This window comes from Muntiacus reevesi, chromosome 15 (genome assembly GCF_963930625.1).
Source record: "Muntiacus reevesi chromosome 15, mMunRee1.1, whole genome shotgun sequence".
NCBI classification, from domain to species: domain Eukaryota; kingdom Metazoa; phylum Chordata; class Mammalia; order Artiodactyla; family Cervidae; genus Muntiacus; species Muntiacus reevesi.
In genome coordinates, this window is record NC_089263.1 from 18,849,300 (window position 1) to 18,867,995 (window position 18,696).

At 53.2% G+C, this 18,696-nt stretch overlaps 1 protein-coding gene across 1 annotated transcript; it reads right to left on the reverse strand.

Moving 5' to 3' along the window:
- Positions 1 to 501: 501 nt before the first annotated feature.
- On the reverse strand, positions 502 to 15,260 carry HAPLN3 (hyaluronan and proteoglycan link protein 3). Its single transcript, XM_065905926.1, has 5 exons — positions 15,027 to 15,260; positions 9,203 to 9,383; positions 5,548 to 5,916; positions 2,133 to 2,435; positions 502 to 1,479 (listed from the first exon to the last, which is right to left on the reverse strand). The coding sequence occupies exons 2-5, from the start codon at positions 9,324 to 9,326 to the stop codon at positions 1,193 to 1,195; spliced, it is 1,083 nt and encodes a 360-aa protein (XP_065761998.1). The 5' UTR covers positions 9,327 to 9,383; positions 15,027 to 15,260; the 3' UTR covers positions 502 to 1,192.
- Between the last annotated feature and the right edge of the window lie 3,436 nt (positions 15,261 to 18,696).

Below are 18,696 nucleotides of genomic sequence, written 5' to 3' on the forward strand. Positions count from 1 at the left end.
ACTCTTACGCTGGGTCCTCACAGACACGCAGCCCGGAGTGGGACGGTGGGAGAACATGCTGGGGCCTCCAGCTGCTAGGTCAGTCCCCGAGGCAGGGTACACCCAGGGCAGGCCAGGCCAGACCAAGGCAGGCTGAAGGTGCAGCCCATGGCGTTCCCTGCCCACCCCAGTGGACAGACCCAGGCGACCTCACGTCTAGGACAGAACCGTCCCCCGTGCAGGGAGCTGGACCCTAAGACTGAATGAGATAAAGATGAGACACACGGACTTCCCTGGTGGTTCAGTGGCTAAGACTCTGCACTCCCAATGCAGGGAGTCAGGGTTCGATCCCTGGTCAGGGAACTAGATCCCACATGCTGCAACTAAAGGTTTGCCTGCTGCAATGCAGATCGAAAATCCCGCATGTCACAACTAAGACCTGGTACAGCCAAATAAGTAAAGAAGCAAATATTTAAAAAAAAAAAAAAAAAAAAAGAGCGAGACACAGAGGAAGGCTCAGGATGGAGGGAGGGGTCACAGCACCATTTATTGTCCAAAATAGTACACAGACCCGAGGGCCACTCGCCAAACAGGGAAAAATGAGAATAAAACATGGACTCTTGGGAGCAAGAGAGAAGGAAAATATGGGGAGGGAACTCTCTTCCTTCCCTGGGACGTCACATGGAAGCCCAGGGACCCGCTTCCCGCCCAGGCTCCTCTGCCATGCTGACGTGGGCCAGCTGCTTCCCAAAGACGTACGAGGGGCAGGAGACCACCAGGTCCGAACCCCAGCTCCAGAGTCACCTGGCTGCCCTCTCATCCCCAGGCAGAGGCAGAGGACAGGTCGCAGCCCTGGCTCCTCTGGGAGCCACTGCCACTGCCGGCTCTGAGAGCAGCCTCCCCAGGGCCAGGAGAGGGGACGGACTCAGCGATGGCAGAGAGCTCTCATGAGCCCAAGGACCTCAAACGTCCCTGAGGAGCCAGGCAGGAGGATTCAGGGAGGGTGAGAGCCTTTGGGTGTCCACCTGAGTAAAGGGATGATTTGGGATCTGTGGGATTTACCCAAAAAATAATATTAAAAAAAAAATTTTAAGTTGGAAAGCATAAAAACAAGATGAAAATTGCCCCAGCCTGTAAGGGAAAATGAACTACTCAATAAATACAGCCCGCAAGGGGAGGGGGCAGGGGCAGAAACAGAGCTGAGACCCCGACGCTAGCGCGGCCGGTAGCAATAGACACCATATTTGCGGCTGTGTGGGTCTGGGAAGCCAAAGCTTCGGACCCCAGGCTCCAGGGTCCCACAGTTGGAACGTGGGTGAGCCACAGGGTAGCGGGCACTGCCATCTGCCAGCCAGCCAGCATCGCAGCGGTCCAGGCCACGGAACTTCCAGGCAGCAAAGAGCTGGCCCACCTTCGCGATCTGAGCGCCGTCTTCCCGGCAGGCCTCCCTTGCCTCTGTCAGTGTCAGCTTCTCAGGGTGCTCCAGGTAGTACACCTGTCCTGTGGGATGTGGGGAGTGAGGATGGAGAAGCGGAGGGTGCAGCCAGAGAGGTCCTGGGGCAAGGCCAGCCCATGCAGACCCCACCACCCAGTCCCCAAAGACCTGTTAACTCTCTGCGCTTAGGGAGCTGCCACGCTATGGAGCATCTGCAGTGGAGACTGTCAGGGGCACCTTCCCAAATCTCAGCCCCTCTCCAAAAGCATCATCCCACATGCCATGGGGCTGGGTTCCCCACAGTCAGATCTGTACTCTGCCCCAGCCTTTCCTAATTTTACTCTAGGAGGGTGCCCCACCTCTGCTGGACCAATCAAGAGTCTCTCATCTGCTCAGCCATTTACTGAGCACCTACTATGTCCCAAGCTGGGATATGGCACTGAACCAATTTGTTTTTATTCATGTATCTTCCCATGAAATGAGCTCCTTTGTGAGGGCAGACTGTGTTTTCTGTGTCCATGATGACCCAGCACCTAGTAGGCACTCAGGGAATTTTGGGTGAATGACTAAACTGATGATCGGTGTGAAGCAGCAGCATCAAGGCACAAGTTGGACAGGGCTGCAGCTGGAAGCACCAGCAGGGTGGGCCGAGAGGACTGAAGGCCCCCCCAGATGCTGCCCTCCCACCCACAGGCCCATGCGTGGCCAGTCGACTCACCCCTGAGGGCAACAGCGAAGCAGAAGACGTCGTAGCGGTGCAGGCGGTGGTGGCGCTGGCCGTAGCTGCGCACACCGGGGGCCAGGCCCGGGCCTCCACAGGGGTGCCGGGCCTGCGTGATGGGGTACTGCACCGAGGCGTCCTGCAGCCAGCCTGCGTTGCACCAGTCCAGGCCCTCCTCCCAGGCCCGGAACAGCTGCTCGAAGGAGGCCACCACGGCGTCCTGCTCCTCGCAGGCCTGCTGGGCTTCGTGGAAGTTGAACTTGTAGCGCCCTTGGGGGTGCTGGTAAGGAAAGACCACACCTGGGGAGGGTGGAAAAGGGGGCTTGAATGTGTGGGCAGGGCCCGGCGATGGGAGACCCACCTCCACTGAGACAGAGGCTTCCCTCAACACACACACACAGTCTCTCAGGAAAGCTCTACAAACCTGTCATCTCCTGTCCACTGTCCAAGTCCAACGCAGAACCAATATCTGCTTTACATCTCCCTCCCAGAGCTAGACAGGCACACAGCAGCTCTCAGAAATCTACTAACTTGTTAAAGGAATGAATGAGTCAGTCAAATAATATCCCCAATTACAGAACAGGATTAATACCTAATCCACAGGGCTGTTCCAAGAACCCCAGTGCTATGCCTGCCGAGTCACTCAGTTGACTGTGACCCCACGGACTGGAGCCCGCTGAACTCCTGCCTATTCTTCCAGGCAAGAATCCTGGGGGGAGCTGCCATTTCCATCTCTAGGGGATCTTCCCAACCCAGGGATTGAACCTTCATCCCCTACGTCTCCTACATTGCAGGAGGATTCTTTACCACTGAGCCACTGAGGAAGCCCACGGTCTCAATTCAGATGTTTAAATCCTAATGCCCAGGAATTCCCCCTGGTGGTCCAGTGGTTAGGAAATGGTTCTTTCACTGCCAGGGCTCAGGATCGATCCCTGGTCAGGGGACTAAGATGCTACAAGTCTCACAGCGCAGCTAAATAAATAAATCCTAATGCCCAATATGATGGTATTAGGAGATGGCGCCTTTGGGAGGTGATTAGGTCATGAAAGTGGAGTCTTAGTTTTAGTACCCTTAAAAAAGACACCCCAGAGAGTTCCCCCCAAGCCCCTTCCACCGTTGTGAGAACACAGAAGTCCTGGCACCCTGGTCTGGGACTTCCAGCCTCTAGAACTATGTGAAATGAATAGCTGTTGTTCAGAGGTCCCCAAGACTGTTGGTTACTGCAGACTGAAGTAAGACACCAGTGAGGAGGTGCTGCCACCTACAGGAGACAGGCATTGTTGGGCTCTGACTCAGCAGCTGAGACCTCATCGTCTATGTTAACATTAATATGGAAGCTTCAGAGGAGGATGCAAGAAACGTCCCCCATGTGACAGACGACTTTCACGGGACAAGGAAAGAAGACAGTGAAAGTGTTAGTGACTCAGTCATGTCTGACTGTGACCCTGTGGACGGTAGCCTGCCAGGGTCCTCTGTCCATGGGATTCTCCAGGCAAGAATACAGGATCGGGGTTGCCATTTCCTTCTCCAGGGGATCTTCCCCACCCAGGAATCAAACCGGGGTCTCCCACACTGCAGGCAAATTCTTCACCATCTGAGCCACCAGGGAAGCCCCAGGGGAAGAGGAGGGATGGAAAAAGGTCTTACTAAAGGAAACTCGAGGTCAGGGAGGTCCTGAGCAGGTGGCTTCCCTTTCTGGTGCCACGGTCTGGGAGGTGCCACAGGCTCCCTCAAAATTCCATGTTTGAAACTTGACTGTAATAAAAAATGTTAACTGCCCCGGACTCAGTCTCTACCAAGTCAGATGAAACCTTAAGGAGAAGGGGTGTGCCTAGGGCCTGGGGCTGGCGCTGTTCAAAGGCAGGGCCTGGAGTGAGGGTTCCCTGGATTGGGACTGACACAAACGCATTGTGTGATACACACACTACTACGTATAAAACAGAACACTAATGAGACCCTGCCGTGCAGCATGGGGAACTCGACTCAGGGCTCTGCGGTGACCTAAAGGGGAAGCACATCTAAAACAGAGAGGACACATGAATACGTACGGCTGATTCCCTCTTCTGTGCAGCAAAAAATACAGCACAGCATTGTAAAGACACTATACTCCAATAAAAATTAATAAAAAGGAAATAAAAGTGTACCCCCAAAAAAGTGAGGACTCCCTGCTTCTCTAGGCTGCCCCCGTGGTCCCCAGACAACTGGCTCTGACCGGCTTGCACACATCCCACACCATCCCCAACATCAGGGACAAGGAACATGGCCCCTCTGGGCCACCATCTAAGCCCCGTGGACTGGGCAGGTGGCTGCTGGTGGCAAGGCCCACCTCTGATTGACAAGCCCTTGAGCCACATTCTATCCTCATCTCCTCGAAGGAGGTGAAGGAGGAACTACCCTTATTCTTCATTTAACACGTGACAGGACTGGAGCTCTGGGGGAAGGCACTGATCTGGAGTGCCACAGCTAGGACGGGGCAGACATGGAGTCAGATCAGCCTTCCCTCTATACCCTCCTGGCAGCCTCCCTAACAGGCAGGAGAGGTCTGAGGACACACAGCCCCAGCCTAGGCTCAGAGAAGGCAGAAGTCATGTGGAGACCACAGCTGGCAGCTTTGGACAGCACTGGTTGTTTTGTTTTTTGGTTTTTTTTTAGTTAGGTGATTTCTACATAAAAATCCAGAGGTTTCACACATGAATAAAGCTTATCAAATCAGAAAATCTGGCTGCAGGGACTTTCCTGGTGGTCCAGTGGTAAAGAATCTGCCTTTCTATGCAGGAAACGTGGGTTCGATCCCTGGTTGGGGAACTAAGATCCCACATTACTTGGTGCAACTAAGCCCAACTGCTCTAGAACCTGTGCACCATGACAAAGACCCCTTGCATTGCAACTAAGACCCAACTCAGTCAAATAAGTAAATATTTGAAAGAAAGAAAGAAAACTGGGCTGCACTGGGCTTGCTTCCGGTGTAGCATCATCAGCTGGGCCTGAGTAGGAGGGCTCAGGAGTGACCCCCGTCCCCACCACTCTTGATCACCCACCCTGGGCTGCCTCATTTGTGTCTCCTGCCAACCCTGTGTGAATCTCAGCTCTGACTCAATGAGCTGTGTCACCAGCTCCTGTCTCCCTCTCTCTGAATAGGACATGAGCAAGAGGGAGTAGAGAGCAGAGGATTCTGGAGTCTGACTGCCTGGGGTCAAACCCCTACTCGGCCATGTATGAGCTGTGTGACCTTAGGTAAGTGACTTGACCTCTCTGTGCCTCAGTTTTCTCATCCATAAGTTGTGGGTGAGAATAACAGGAGCTTCCTCATGGGGTTGTTCTGAGGATTATCTGCCAGAAGCACAGAGGTCTAGATGCTTTCTCAGGCCTTCTCCCCAGAGCCCCCAGGACCCAGCCATGGTCAGGGTCTCACCCCGAAGCTCCAGCTCTACCAGGCCGCTCTCATCCTCCAGCCCATCGATGACCTCACAGCGGTAGCGCCCATAGTCCTCCAGCCGCAGGTCCCGGATCTCCAGCGACACTTCCCGTGCTCTGTCCTGCCGCAGGTGCACCCGGCCTCGGTAATCCCCAAAGGTGCGCTGTCTCAGCCCAATGGCCACCAGCACGTCCTGCTCCGGGACCCCATTCTCCGACAGCTTCCACCATTTGATGCGCACGGGCCGCGGAGAGGCCAGGGCCGGCTCGTAGTGGTAGCGGCAGGGCAGGGTCACGTTGGCACCTCGGTGGGAGAACAGGGTCTCCTCCGGCGTCTCTACCACCAGCTTCACTCCATTGAAGATGCCTGAGGGGAGAGGTGGGGTGCAGATGGGGACCTCCGGCAGCACACCAGTAGTCCTGCAGGGGCCACCCCCTCCCTCACCCTCACCCCCAGCTCCTGCCAGGCTCAGGAGTTCTAGATTGCACCACCCCTGTACCCACACACTCTGCAATGTGACTTCACAACTCCTTCCTTCAGGAGGTGACTCTATGAACCACCCCCAGTCCCTGAAATCCTTGCTGGCCCTGCCACTTGCTTTGACCAAATGAACACCGGGGAAGTGAGTGTTCTGAGGTGCTTGTTCGGAGCTGAGGCTCCAGGAGGCCCTGCTGAGGCCTCTCTTTCTCTTGGAATCTTGCCAACCACCATCGGAACAAGGCCTGGGCTCCCCTGTAGGGTGAGAACACGCAGAGAGCAGAGACAAGCCCTCCCAGCTGAGGCCATCCTAGACCCACCAGCCCCCAGCTGACCTGCCCGCCCACCGCAGGCACAATCAATTAAGTGAGCACAGCCAAGAAAGGAAAGGCGGAGTCCAGCCCAAAACGCTGGCCCATGAAACCATGAGCAAAGTACATGGCTGTTGTCTTAAACCACTAGGTTTGTTAGGCAGAAGACGCGAGCTGGTAGACTTCCCTGATGGTCCATGGATGGCAGATAAAAGTTGCTTGTGTAGCACAGGGAGGCTACCTCTGGTGCTCTGTGAGGACCTGGAGGGATGGGATGCGGAGAGGGGAGGGAGGCTAGAGACAGAGGGGATGTGTGTATAATGATGGCTCATTTGCATTGTATAGCAGAAACCAATACGACACTGTAAAAATGTTTTGTTGTTATTGAGTCACTCAGTCATGTCCAACTCTTCATGACCCCATGAACAGCAGCACACCAGACTTCTCTGCCCTTCACTTTTTAAATATCTTTAAATTTTTTAAATGGAGGGGGGAAAGAATCCACACTTTCAATGCGGTGGCAGTAGGGGGAGGAGGGTTTGATCCCTGGTCGGGGAACTAAGATGCCACGTGGTTCAACTAAAAGAAAAAAAGAAAGAAAAGCAAAAGGCAAATTGGTGTAGCTGGCAGCAAGAGCACCTCAGCAGGGAGGGTGGGGGGACTCAGATCATCTGGGTCTCCTTCTCTAACACACTGGTCCCAGGAGAGCACAGCCTGCCCTTCACTCTGGCCAGCTGTCCACCACGACTCTTCCCAAACACCTAGAGACACAGGTGAGACCAGGCCAGGACTCACAGAGGAGACTGCAGTCAGGCTCAGGGGGACAAATAAACACCGGGCCTAACATGAGCCACAAGAACCAGATTTATGGCTAAGGCTGGCCCATCTCTCACTGGAGTCTTCCTATCGGGGTCTCGTGGTCTCACGGCCTTAGGTCTGGACTTCAGACCTTAGAGGTACACAGGCTGAGGGCAGGGGGTAACCTCAGGAGTAAACAAGGGATAGACAGGGAGGCTCCCTGTAGAGAATCTCATGCTAAAAAACAACCATACCTAATGACTCCTTGCCTGTGTCCGAGTTTCTATGAGGCTCATGTAACCTAACAAATGATGCATAGTAGGTGCGTAAAGCTGCTGATAAAAAGTCATCTTCCTTTTCCAGTAACTGGCCTGAAGTAACCTCTAAAAATAGTTTGCTATTCACTTGGCCCAGAAAACTGCACAAAATCAAGAGGTTCAAATTTTCATGTTCACTTTAAGAACACTGCTTCCCTGGTGGCTCAGCTGGTAAAGAAGATTCTTGGGTCAGGAAGATCCCCTGGAGAAGGGATAGGCTACCTATCCAGTATTCTTGGGCTTCCCTTGTGGCTCAGCTGGTAAAGAATCTGCCTGCAATGCGGGAGACCTGGGTTCGATCCTTGGGTTGAGAAGATCCCCTGGAAAAGGAAAAGGCTACCCACTGCAGTATTCTGGCCTGGAGAATTCCTGGACTGTATATATATATAGTCCATGGGGTCGCAAAAGTTGGTCAGACGCAACTTTCACTTTCTTTTAAGAACACTGATGAAACCACCCAGGCCATGAAGGGTATGCATATCCGGAAAGCCACCAAGTATCTGAAGGATGTCACTTTAAAGATATTGTGTGCCATTCTGTCATTACAATGGTGTTGATAGGTGTTCCCAGGCCAACCAGTGGGGCTGGATGCAGGGTTGGTGGCCCAACAAGGGTGCTGAATTTTTATTGCACATGCTCAGAAATGCAGAGAGTAATTCCAGACTTCAGAGCTTAGATGTAGATTCTCTGGTCATGGAGCACGTCCAGGTGAAAAAGCCCCTAAAGATACGGGACAGGACTTACAGAGCTCAGGGTTGGATCAACCCATACCTAAGCTCCCCTGTCACATAGATGATCCTTATTGAAAAGGGTCAGATTATTCCTAAACCAGGAGAGAAGGCTGCACAGAAGAAAAAGATATCCCAAAAGAAACCAAAAAAAACAATAATTTATGGCCCTGGGACTTCCCTGGTGGTTCATGGCTAAGACTTCACACTCCCAATGCAGGGGGCCTGGGTTCGATCCCTGGTCAGGGAACTAGATCCCACATGCCTTAACTAAAGATCCCAAAGTGTCACAACTAAGACCCAGCACAGCCAAATAAATAAATAAATATTAAAAAAAGAAACGTACTGCCTGGGGAAGAAATGCCGCAAAAAAATAAATGCAAATAAAAGTTAAAAAAAAAAGTCACCTGCCCAAAGCCACATAGGTAGTAAGTGGCAAAATGGAGAGTCAAACCTATCTCCCTAACTCCAAACCCCTTTTCCACTGGGAAGACCTGGGGAAGTCACGTTTAAGCGGAATTTTGAAAAATTGGCAGGACTTTGGGGAAAGTATAAAAAGCAAAATTGACCATGCTACAGTGCATTCAGCTCCACACCCATGGGTTGTTGTTGGTTTAGTTGCTCCCGTCATGTCTGACTCTTGCAACCCCATGGGCTGTAGCCTACCAGGTTCCTCTTTCCATGGAATTCTAAAGGCAAGAATGCTGGAGTGGGTTGCCATTTCCTCCTCCAGGGGATGATCAAACCTGGGTCTCCTGCATTGCGGACGGATTCTTTACTTATTGAGCCACCAGGGAAGCCCTCCATATCTGAGGGGCCAGTAGACATGGAGTAACCTTCTCACCCTTCTGCTCATCTTAGCGACAAGGCTGGACCACTGCACGGGACCAGATGGGAGCAGGGCTGCTGGCTTCACGCCCTGAGCCCCCACCCAACTCGGAACTTGCAGGGGCCAGGAGAGGCCTTTGTCACCTAGCCAAACCGAGAGCCGAGCTAACAGCAGAGCCAAGAGGCCACCCACCTTCGCTGTAGCCATTGCCCAGGTTCCGGCCGTTGGGACGGTTGGAGTAGTAGAAGCCGTTGTAGAAAGGCAGGCCGGAGACACAGCACAGCAGGAGCAGCAGGATCGGGAGCCGCAGGCCCATGGCGTCACGCACCAGGCAGCGCCAGGGTGTCCAGGCAAGGCTGGGGCCCGGGGCAAACTGGGAGGAGGAGAAAAACAAGCCAGTTACAGAAGTCTGCAGCGGGGCCCAGGGACCCACTTACTCATTCGTTCAATCAACAGGAATTTAACAGCTTCCCTTGTGGTTCAGTGGTAAAGAATCTGCCTCCCAAGCAGGAGGCGAGGGTTCGATCCCTGGGTTGGGAAGATTCCCTGGAGTATGTATATGTGTGTGTGTGTGGCTCAGGTGCTAAAGAATCTGCCTGCAATGCAGGAGACCAGGGTTCAGTCCCTGGGTCAAGAAGATCCCCTGCAGTGTGTGTATGTGTGTGTGTGTGGCTCAGGTGCTAAAGAATCTGCCTGCAATGCAGGAGACCAGGGTTCAGTCCCTGGGTCAAGAAGATCCCCTGCAGTGTGTGTATGTGTGTGTGTGTGTGTGGCTCAGGTGCTAAAGAATCTGCCTGCAATGCAGGAGACCAGGGTTCAGTCCCTGGGTCAAGAAGATCCCCTGCACTGTGTGTATGTATGTGTGTGTGTGGCTCAGATGCTAAAGAATCTGCTTGCAATGCAGGAGACCAGGGTTCAGTCCCTGGGTTGGGAAGATCCCTTGGAGAAGGGAATGGCTACCCACTCCAGTATTCTTGCCTGGAGAACTCCATGGACAGAGGAGCCTGGCAGGCTGCAGTCCATGGGGTTGCAGAGTTGGTCATGACTGAATGTCACTTTACAACCTTTTTGGCACCAGGGACCTGTTTCAAGGAAGACAATTTTTCCACGGACTGGGACAGGGTGAATGTAGGGGTGGTGACGGTTTCAGAATGATTCAAGCACATTATGTTTATTGTGCACTTTATTTATATTATTATTACATCAGCTCCATCTCAGATGACCAGGCATTAGATCCTGGAGGCTGGGGACCCCTGTGATAGAGCAGCTTTGGCACGCCAGGCACCGTTCTCGCAGCTGGACAACAGCGGTGATGAGCAAGATGAGGTCCCTGCCCTCAGAGGACTGCACCCTGCAGGCCAGATGGGCAACAGGAAAGCCAACAAATCCTAAGCAGGAATTTACTGTTGTCGTTTTTTAGTTCCTAAGTCATGTCAGACTCTTTTGTGGCCCCATGTACTGCAGGCTCCTTTCTCCATGGGATTCTCCAGGCAAGAATACTGGAGTTGATTGCCATGCCCTCCTCCAGGGGATCTTCCTGTATCAGGGATCAAACCCGTGTCTTCTGCATTGGCAGGCAGATTCTTTACCACTGAGCCACCAGGGAAGCCCAACAGGAATTAGGAGGCAGTGAAAAGACTGCGGAAAAAATTAAGCAGGACCATATGACAGTATCACCATTTTTCAAACTGCAAGGTTGAACTGGAAAAGTTTTGAGCAGCATTTTAAAATGACATTGAAGAAACCAGACTAGTAGAAAATATCAGGGGCATTCATGGTCAGTGAGGATGAGTCCTGCACTGCAAAGCTTTTGTTTCAGTCCAGAAACGACTATGGAGATAGAGGTTAAAAAAAAAATTTTTTTTTTATGCTATGCTAGAATACTTCTGGGGGCTCTTACAGTTTAAGTGGACACTCAAATAAAATAGGCAGCTGGCCCAAGGGCTACAGATTATTGATTCAATTTTTTTGTATTGCATCAAAATATTATGTCTTGATTATTGAGATTTTTGGTATGCACACTCCCCTCCCTTAAATTTTCACATGAGGGGACTTCCCTGGTGGTCCAGTGGTTAAGACTTTACCTTCCAATGTTGGGGATATAGGTTTGACCCCTGTTCGGGAAGCTGGGATCCCACATGTCTGGTAGTCAAGAAAACCAAGACATAAAATAGAAGTAATGTTGTAACAAGTTCAGTAGAGACTTTAAAAATGGTCCACATTGAAAAAAAAAATTTGCACAGGAGCCTAGTGCCCCACACACCTCCCCCTTATTCCTGCCCTGCTTGTCCATTTACTGAAAGTGCCATGTGTTTACTCAGTTACTTCAATTGGGTCCAAATCTTTGCAACCCCATGGACTGTCGTCTGTCAGGTTCCTCTATCCTTGGGATTCTCCAGACAAGAATATTGGAGTGGGCTGCCATTTCCTTCTCCAAGGGATCTTCCCGACCCAGGGATCAAACCCACCATCTCCCGTGGCTCCTGCAATGGCAGGTAGTTTCTTTACCACTGAGCCTTCATTAGAGAGTCTTTATTGGAAACATCCAGGATGAATTCTGCTTCCTTCCAAGGCTCTGGCTGAAACATGGGAGAGGAAGACAGAAGGACCAGTGTCTAGATGCCCTTGGGTGTCACACTCAGCAGCCTGTCCTTTGTCCCCAAGGCCCTGGGGTGCTAGTAGTGGCTTTAGGCAGAGGAGCCACAGGATCAGACCTACATGTTAAAAACATCCCTCCAGTGGCTGAGTGGAAAGCAGACTCTGGGGCAGCAAGACCGGAGTTGACAGCAGGCATTTGGAAGTATGAGTACGATCATCAGGCAGCAACGTGGAAAGTGCACAAGGTATAATTTAGGGCAGACAAAGCAGAACACAGACTTGCCACTCCGCTGTGATTGTAATGTGACCCTAAGAATGCCTGTGTACAGGAACCAGAAGGGGAGGAATACAGCAAAACCAGAGAAAGGGAGAGCAAGCGAGGGGAAGAAAGAAAAGCTTTGGCCTGTAAGGGTGGTGGAATTGTGGAGGAAACATTCTTGTTTTCAGAACAGTTAGGAGCTCTTACTGGAGAAGAAGCAATGCTGTGAAGGAAGTTGAAGGGTAGAATCCACTGTGCCCTTAGACCTCTTTGCAGGGAGCCCAAGGCCCAGACTTGCCCTGTGTGCTGTGCATGACAGGAGGACACTGTGAGCCTCGCTTCTTATCCAAGAGGAATCCCCAGGTGACATCCACAAAGCCTCTTGGTGACTTGGATCTAAGCAGCCTAAGCACAAACAGGAGTTTCCCAGGTGGCTCAGTGGTAAAGAATTCACCTGCCAATGCAGGAGATGCCAGAGACACAGGTGCGATCCCTGGGTCTAGAGGGTCTAGAAAATCACCCAGAGGAGGGCATGGCAACCCACTCCAGTATTCTTGCCTGGGAAATCCCCGTGGACAGAGGAGCCTGGTGGGCTACAGTCCATAGGGTCGCAAAAGAGTCAGACAGGACTGAACAACTCAACAGCTCAAAACACATGCAACTTTGTAACCAGAGCACTACAATGCAACTTTGTAACCAAAGCACTAACAGAAACAAGAGCAATCCAGAAAAAAGAAAAAAGAAAAAAAAAAACAAAAAACAGCATGTCAATCTGCATTTGCAGCTTTCGCCCACCACTGGGGCAAACACTTCTTCCTTCAGAATGTGGTTCTTAGGGGCACTGGATTCCAAAAGATACTAGGTTTACCAAAATTAAAAGTCTGACCCAGGGTAAAGTCATCTTCTTAAATGTTTTGTTTTGTTTTTTAACACAGAGGAAATGTCTTTGCAACTTCTTCAGCTGTTGTTGCCCACTTTTTTTTGGCTGTGCTGGGTCTCTTTCCATTGGGCAGGCTTTTTTCTAGCTGTGGCACACAGAAGCTTCTCTAGTTGCAGTGGGTGGGCTTACTAGTTGTGATGAACAGGCTTCTCTAGTTGTGGGCTTCTCTAGTGGCTGCTTGCAGGCTTAGTTGCCCTGAAGTAGTGCTAGTCGATCAGTCATGTCCGGCTCTTTGTGACCCCATGGACTGCAGGTTCCTCTGTCCATGGGATTCCCCAGGCAAGAATACTAAAGTGGGTTGACATTTCCTTCTCCAGGGGATCTTCTGGACCCAAGGGTCAACCGGGGTCACCTGCATTGCAGGCGGATTCTTTACCATCTGAGCAGTATTTTGGCCAGGAGAATTTCACGGCCCTGAGGTATGTGGGATGTAATTCCCCAAGGAGGGATCGAACCTGCATCCTCTGCATTGGAAGGTGGATTCCTAACCACTGTATCACCGGGGAAGTCCCTGGTTTCTACTTTTATCAGAAAACTTTATGCTAAGTTCTGTTCAGCGGCTAAACCAGCAGTACAGCGCTCCTGCCTCACCACATCTCTCGCATCCTTCAGATGGGATGGCAAGAGTTTGGATACTAAGAGTTTGGGGAATCTGGACAGGGAAGGATGCTGTCTATTCGTTTCTTTAGTGCTGGACAGTGAGTAGCAAGCATTCGAATAGTGAGGGACATCAGTAAGAAAGGCACTTTCTGCAGGACTGACAGCATTTATCTTAAGGAATTCACACACTGCTCAGGTTTGCTCTTTAATAGTGAAGAAATCTTGTTTTGGTCACTTTAATACATTAGTGAGCTGGGGGCGGGGGGGGGGGGGAATCACCACCAGACCAAAGCCATTCCATGTCATACTGACGTTGCTCCCCCAGGGTTCTTATCAGCCGTGCACGAGGTAATTCACGGTTCAGAAACTAAGCCGTGAGCCAAAATAGCTCTTAGTTTCCGGTCTGGGGGTGATTATTTTTTTCCCCTGCTCACTAAAGTATTGGAGTGACCAAAACAAGATGTGTGGATTTCCTGATTCCTGACGACCCATTCTTTGCTTTTCCCAGCCACCACGTGCCTTAGGACCCCTCCACACATCAGAATAAGCTGAACCTTGACTTGGTAGGAAGACGAGCTACCCCGTCTGCACCACCGGGCAGAACACGTCTCCCTGCCACCAGCAGAGGGTAGCCTTGCCCTCCAGGTCTCCATCATTCCGCTCCCGGAGAGGAATTTAACTTCGGTGCCCCAAGCCCTTTGAAACCTGCAGTTCCCGGAAAGTAGAAGTCCGGAGGTGTTTCCTACCAGCATTCCCAGCCCGCTGGCCCGTGCAGGGCTGTGGGAGAGGGGCCAGGGCGCCTCTCGGCCACCTCCTCCTGCGGCAGAAGGCAAAAGGCCCTCCAGAGGTCAGCGCTGGGAGTCAAGGTCCAGACCGGGTCACAGACTGCTGAAGGCCACCCAGCGAGTTGGTGACAGAGCTGGGTCCAAGTGTCCGGCGCTGTCGTTTTTTTTTCCCCCTGGCTGCTCAGGAGCTCTAAATTCCTCCCTAAAGGATCCCATCTCCCACCCAGGACTTTACTCTCCGCGCGCTCCGGGTGTTCCCTAAGTTAGAAACCCCACTGAACCCAGGCCTGAAACCCACGAGCATCCATTGTGTTTGCCCTTTGAGGGCCAGAGCAGGCCAGCAGAAGACCACCCGCCCGCTGCCTCAGGAGGTGTCCCCAGCCCCTCGCAGTGTTCCCGACCCCCGACCCCGCTCCCGCCCCGAACAGATGAGCACCCAAAAGATGCCCCGAGGCAGAGCCCGGCGCCTGGGGCGCTGTGCTGGAGGCTGCGGGATAAGATGTGAAGACACCCGGTGGGAGAGAGGAGACCCGGGAGGTGGTCTCGGAGGCCACTGGTTTCCCTCAGAATTGGCCTCCTCGCCGACCAGGGTCTATGCACAAGGGTCCCACGCAAGCCAGCCCACGCCACGCGCTGCTCTGAACCCGCGGGCGCCCGGGGCGCCCCCGACCGGCGGCGGCGATCACAACCCAACTCGGCCCCGGCCCCACGGGGCCCGGCTCACTCCTGCCCACTTCCCCAACCCTCCCCAGGAAGCGTGAGGCTGAGGAAGCGGGAAGAGAGGAATTGGTCCATAGGGCGCCCCAGGAGCCCGGCCACCCCTAAGCTACGTACCGTCCCTCGACGGCTCGAGCGCTCCGGGCTGCGGGGCTGATCCGGTCGGAGGAAGCAGGCGGACTCGGGGATCTTGAATGATCCGAAGGGAAGCGGCTGCGGACGAACCCCCGCGCTCCCGCCGGGCCAGCCCCTTAAAGGAACACACGCCCCTTTCCCTCCCTTGGGCTGGCCCCAAACGGAGGAGGTGCGACAGATTTGGGCGGCCTCCAGACTTGCCTGGAGACCACCCCAAACCGGCTGGAGACCACCCCAGCCTGCGGAGCATCTGGCAGGCCGCGCGGTGAAGGGAGTGCCCAGGAGTTGAGGCTGTCATATTTAGGGGCGTGGAAGACGAGCGTTCGTAGAGAGAGGGTCTCATTAGAACGTCCCGGTTTACCAAAAGCAGGAGGGAGACCCCACCTCCACACTGCGGGTGGGCTACGGCCGACTCCCACCTTCAGGTGAGGGAGGGGTGACCGTTCTCACCTGCCTTTCGCCCAGAGAAGGCAAAGGGGCGCTGACAGCCCTCCTGCCCTAGAGTTTGACCGTCAGGAAACCTACTGCGGGTCGGCTAACTCAGCATCAGGCACAGGGAGGCTGCCCCTAGTAGGTGGGCCTTGAGTGAGTAGTCCTGGGGGCGGGAAGGGGGAACACAGGGTGGGCAGATGGTGCTCCCAGCAGCCTGCAGGGGCGGTCAGGCTTCTGCCTTGTCCTCCAACAGGGGTGACTCGGCTTTAGAATCCTGACCTGTCAGCATAGCTATCAGGCAGCCAGCTCCCCGGATGCCTGTTTATTTAAACTGGGTGTTTAATTTTCCCTCCATGCCAACGGGAGGCCTGGCCTGAAAGCCCCATTGGTTCCTCAGCAGCCAAGCATAAGGAGGTCTTTCCGCCTTGGCCAAGTGGTCACTGAACCCAGAACCTCTTCCTAATACACCTTGACCGTATGTATGTGTGTGTGATTTGCCAGGAGCATCTCAGACCACAAAGAGCTGCAGTAGTAGTGTGTGTGCTCAGTCGTGTCCGACTCCTGTGACCCCGTGGACTGTAGTCCGCCAGGCTCCTCTGTCCATGGGATTCTCCAGGCAAGAATACTGGAGTGGGTAGCCATTCCCTTCTCCGTGGTGGACTAAATTGCACCCAAAGTGAATGCCAGCCTGATGGGCAAAAGGGAACCAGTGCAGTTTCCTCCCCAAGAGAGAGCTGTCAGAAAACTGGGTGCAGGATGGATAGGATGGGGAAATGAGTAGGATGCCAGTTCCAATTAGGAAACCCTTGCAAGCTTTGCTGACAATGATCCAAGTTTCTGAGGCCCCTGATGAGCCAGGCTTTTCATCAGTGCTTATGTCCATTTTCTCCATCCAACCCAAGGCCATGGAGTTGGTCCTCTTATTTCTGCTTTACAGGTGGGGAATGAGACTCAGAGGGATTTAAGTAAATTGCCCAAGATCACTCAGAGTCAGGATCTGAACCCAGATTCTCCAACTTGGAGCCTTCCCTGGTAGCTCAGATGGTAAAGAATCCACCTGCAATGCAGGTGACCCAGGTTCGAGCTCCGTGTCTGGAAGATCCCCTGGAGGAGGAAATGGCAACCTGCTCCAGTATTTTTGCCTGTAGAATTCCACAGACAGAGGAGCCTGGCAGGCTAAAGTCCATGGGGTCACAAAGAATCAGACACGACTGAGCGATTAACACTTTCACTTTTCTCCAACTTGAGGCCTTGTGCTTCTAATCACGCTTCTAATCACTCCACTATATTTAAACCAGGAATGAAAAGGTATCTGGACTCCTGGGAGAGGCAGGTCAACAGGTCCCAGTGCTGACTGCCACACATGTTAGGGAGAGGGATAGATGGACAGCAGGGAAGATCAGTTTTGTTACAGCAAAGCAAGTTTAACATCCTGGCCAATGGCAGGGCTGGCCAGCAGGTAAAATCTCAAGAGGTGGCTCTCAGAACTGTGGTCAGGAATAAAAAACTACAGTGACCACTTGGTGAAGATGGTAGTGAAAGCTTTGGAAGTGGAGGGGGCTGCCCAGGGAGAGGAGTCAAGGACAGAAGGGGTCAGGAGGGAAGGGACCCTCATCTAGGGTCCCAGGAGGGGGACTTTCAGAAGGCTATGAGCCAACACATCCAAGCGTGCAAAGATGAGTGGAAGAAGGGACTGAGAGGTGGCTTAGGCAATTCCAGAGTCACCTGGGGTCTCCTGGGCCAGGTGGAGGGTTCATAACTACTGCCCACCAGTCCACCTGGCCAACCAGTCAGTGAAACTGGCCAGCAGGAAATATCCAATCCCACAGAGGGACTAGTTGACAGACTGAAGAGAAGCTCAGTTTCCCCTTCTGCAAGTGGGACTCCTGGGACTTACTGCAAGTGGGACTTAGTGGGGGCGGCACCATCCCAGAGCAGAGATGCAGGGGGGAAAAGATGCTCAGTCCCCAGGAGAGGCCTGAACAAGTCTGGTTGTAGGATACACTCCTAGGAGGGAGTCCTAAAGTCAGTAACCACCCAGAAAGACCAACTCCAGACCCAGACCATGCAGCTCCACAGAGGAGAGCTCTGAAATCAGAAAGAACCCCAGACCCCAGGGATGGGGAACCCCACCCTCCCAGTTCAATCAGAGACCACAGTCTGTGCCTTTTATTCTATCCCTGACCAGCCAAGAAGCCCAGCCAAGAAGCTTTAGGGGAGGAGCCACTTCCAGACTAATTTCCCTGATGAAGTTCCAACAAAACCACACCCTCCCTTTGGCAGCCACATGGCCAGATCTGTAGCCCAGACGCTGCCTATATATGTGTCAAGGCACACTCCCAAAGTCTGTTCAGGAAAATCCATCTTGTGTCCCAAGACTAACGGGTGGTTTCATGTGCCCCTCTCCCGGGCAGTCAGTCCCTCCTTTATCTGCCAGCACCCCTTCCAGATCACCGGCTTGCAGTGTTCCCCCCTACACATGAGCCACTTCCTGATGGCTCCCCGCTAAGGGTAGGGAGTGGGAAGGGGGTACCCCAGAAGTTTCCTCCCAGCCCTGGAGTAAAATTGTCAGTGGCTTCCCAGGATCCAGTGTGCTTGGCCAGCAGCGCCGAGCCCCTTTGGCAAAGCCCTGCCATCGCCCCCCCATCCCACACTGCACCCCACCCTGGGGCCTCCCACAGCTCTGAAAGCTGCCTAGGTTCACCAAGTTTCTAACAGCTCCTCCAGCCCACCATTCCAGTGGCAAAGAAAATGGAAACTGCCGAAGGGGAAAACCAGCCTCCTCCGCCTGTTTTCCTGGAGCTGGAAAGGAGCAAAGGCAGGCGTGAAGGAAGCTACAGCGCAGGCTCCCAGGGGCCCCTCACCTGGCAGCAACTAAGGCCCCGGGCTGCAAGGCTCTGAAGCAGGAGAACTATGGGGAACAGTCCTGACCCCTCCAGTGTGACTCCAGCCCAAGCCCCCCAGCAGCCTCCTCCCTCTCTGCAGCCAGGACAGGTGACACAGAATGCTGGGGTTCTGCGAGGGCTGAAGGTGGCAGCAGCAACCAGCCCAAGTCTAAGCCCATTGAGTGAGTGAAAGTCACTCAGTGGTGTCTGCCTCTTTGCGACCTTATGGACTATACAGTCCAAGGAATTCTCCAGGCCAGAATACTGCAGTGGGTAGCCTTTCCTTTCTCCAGGGGATCTTCCCAACCCAGGGATCAAACCCAGGTCTCCCGCAT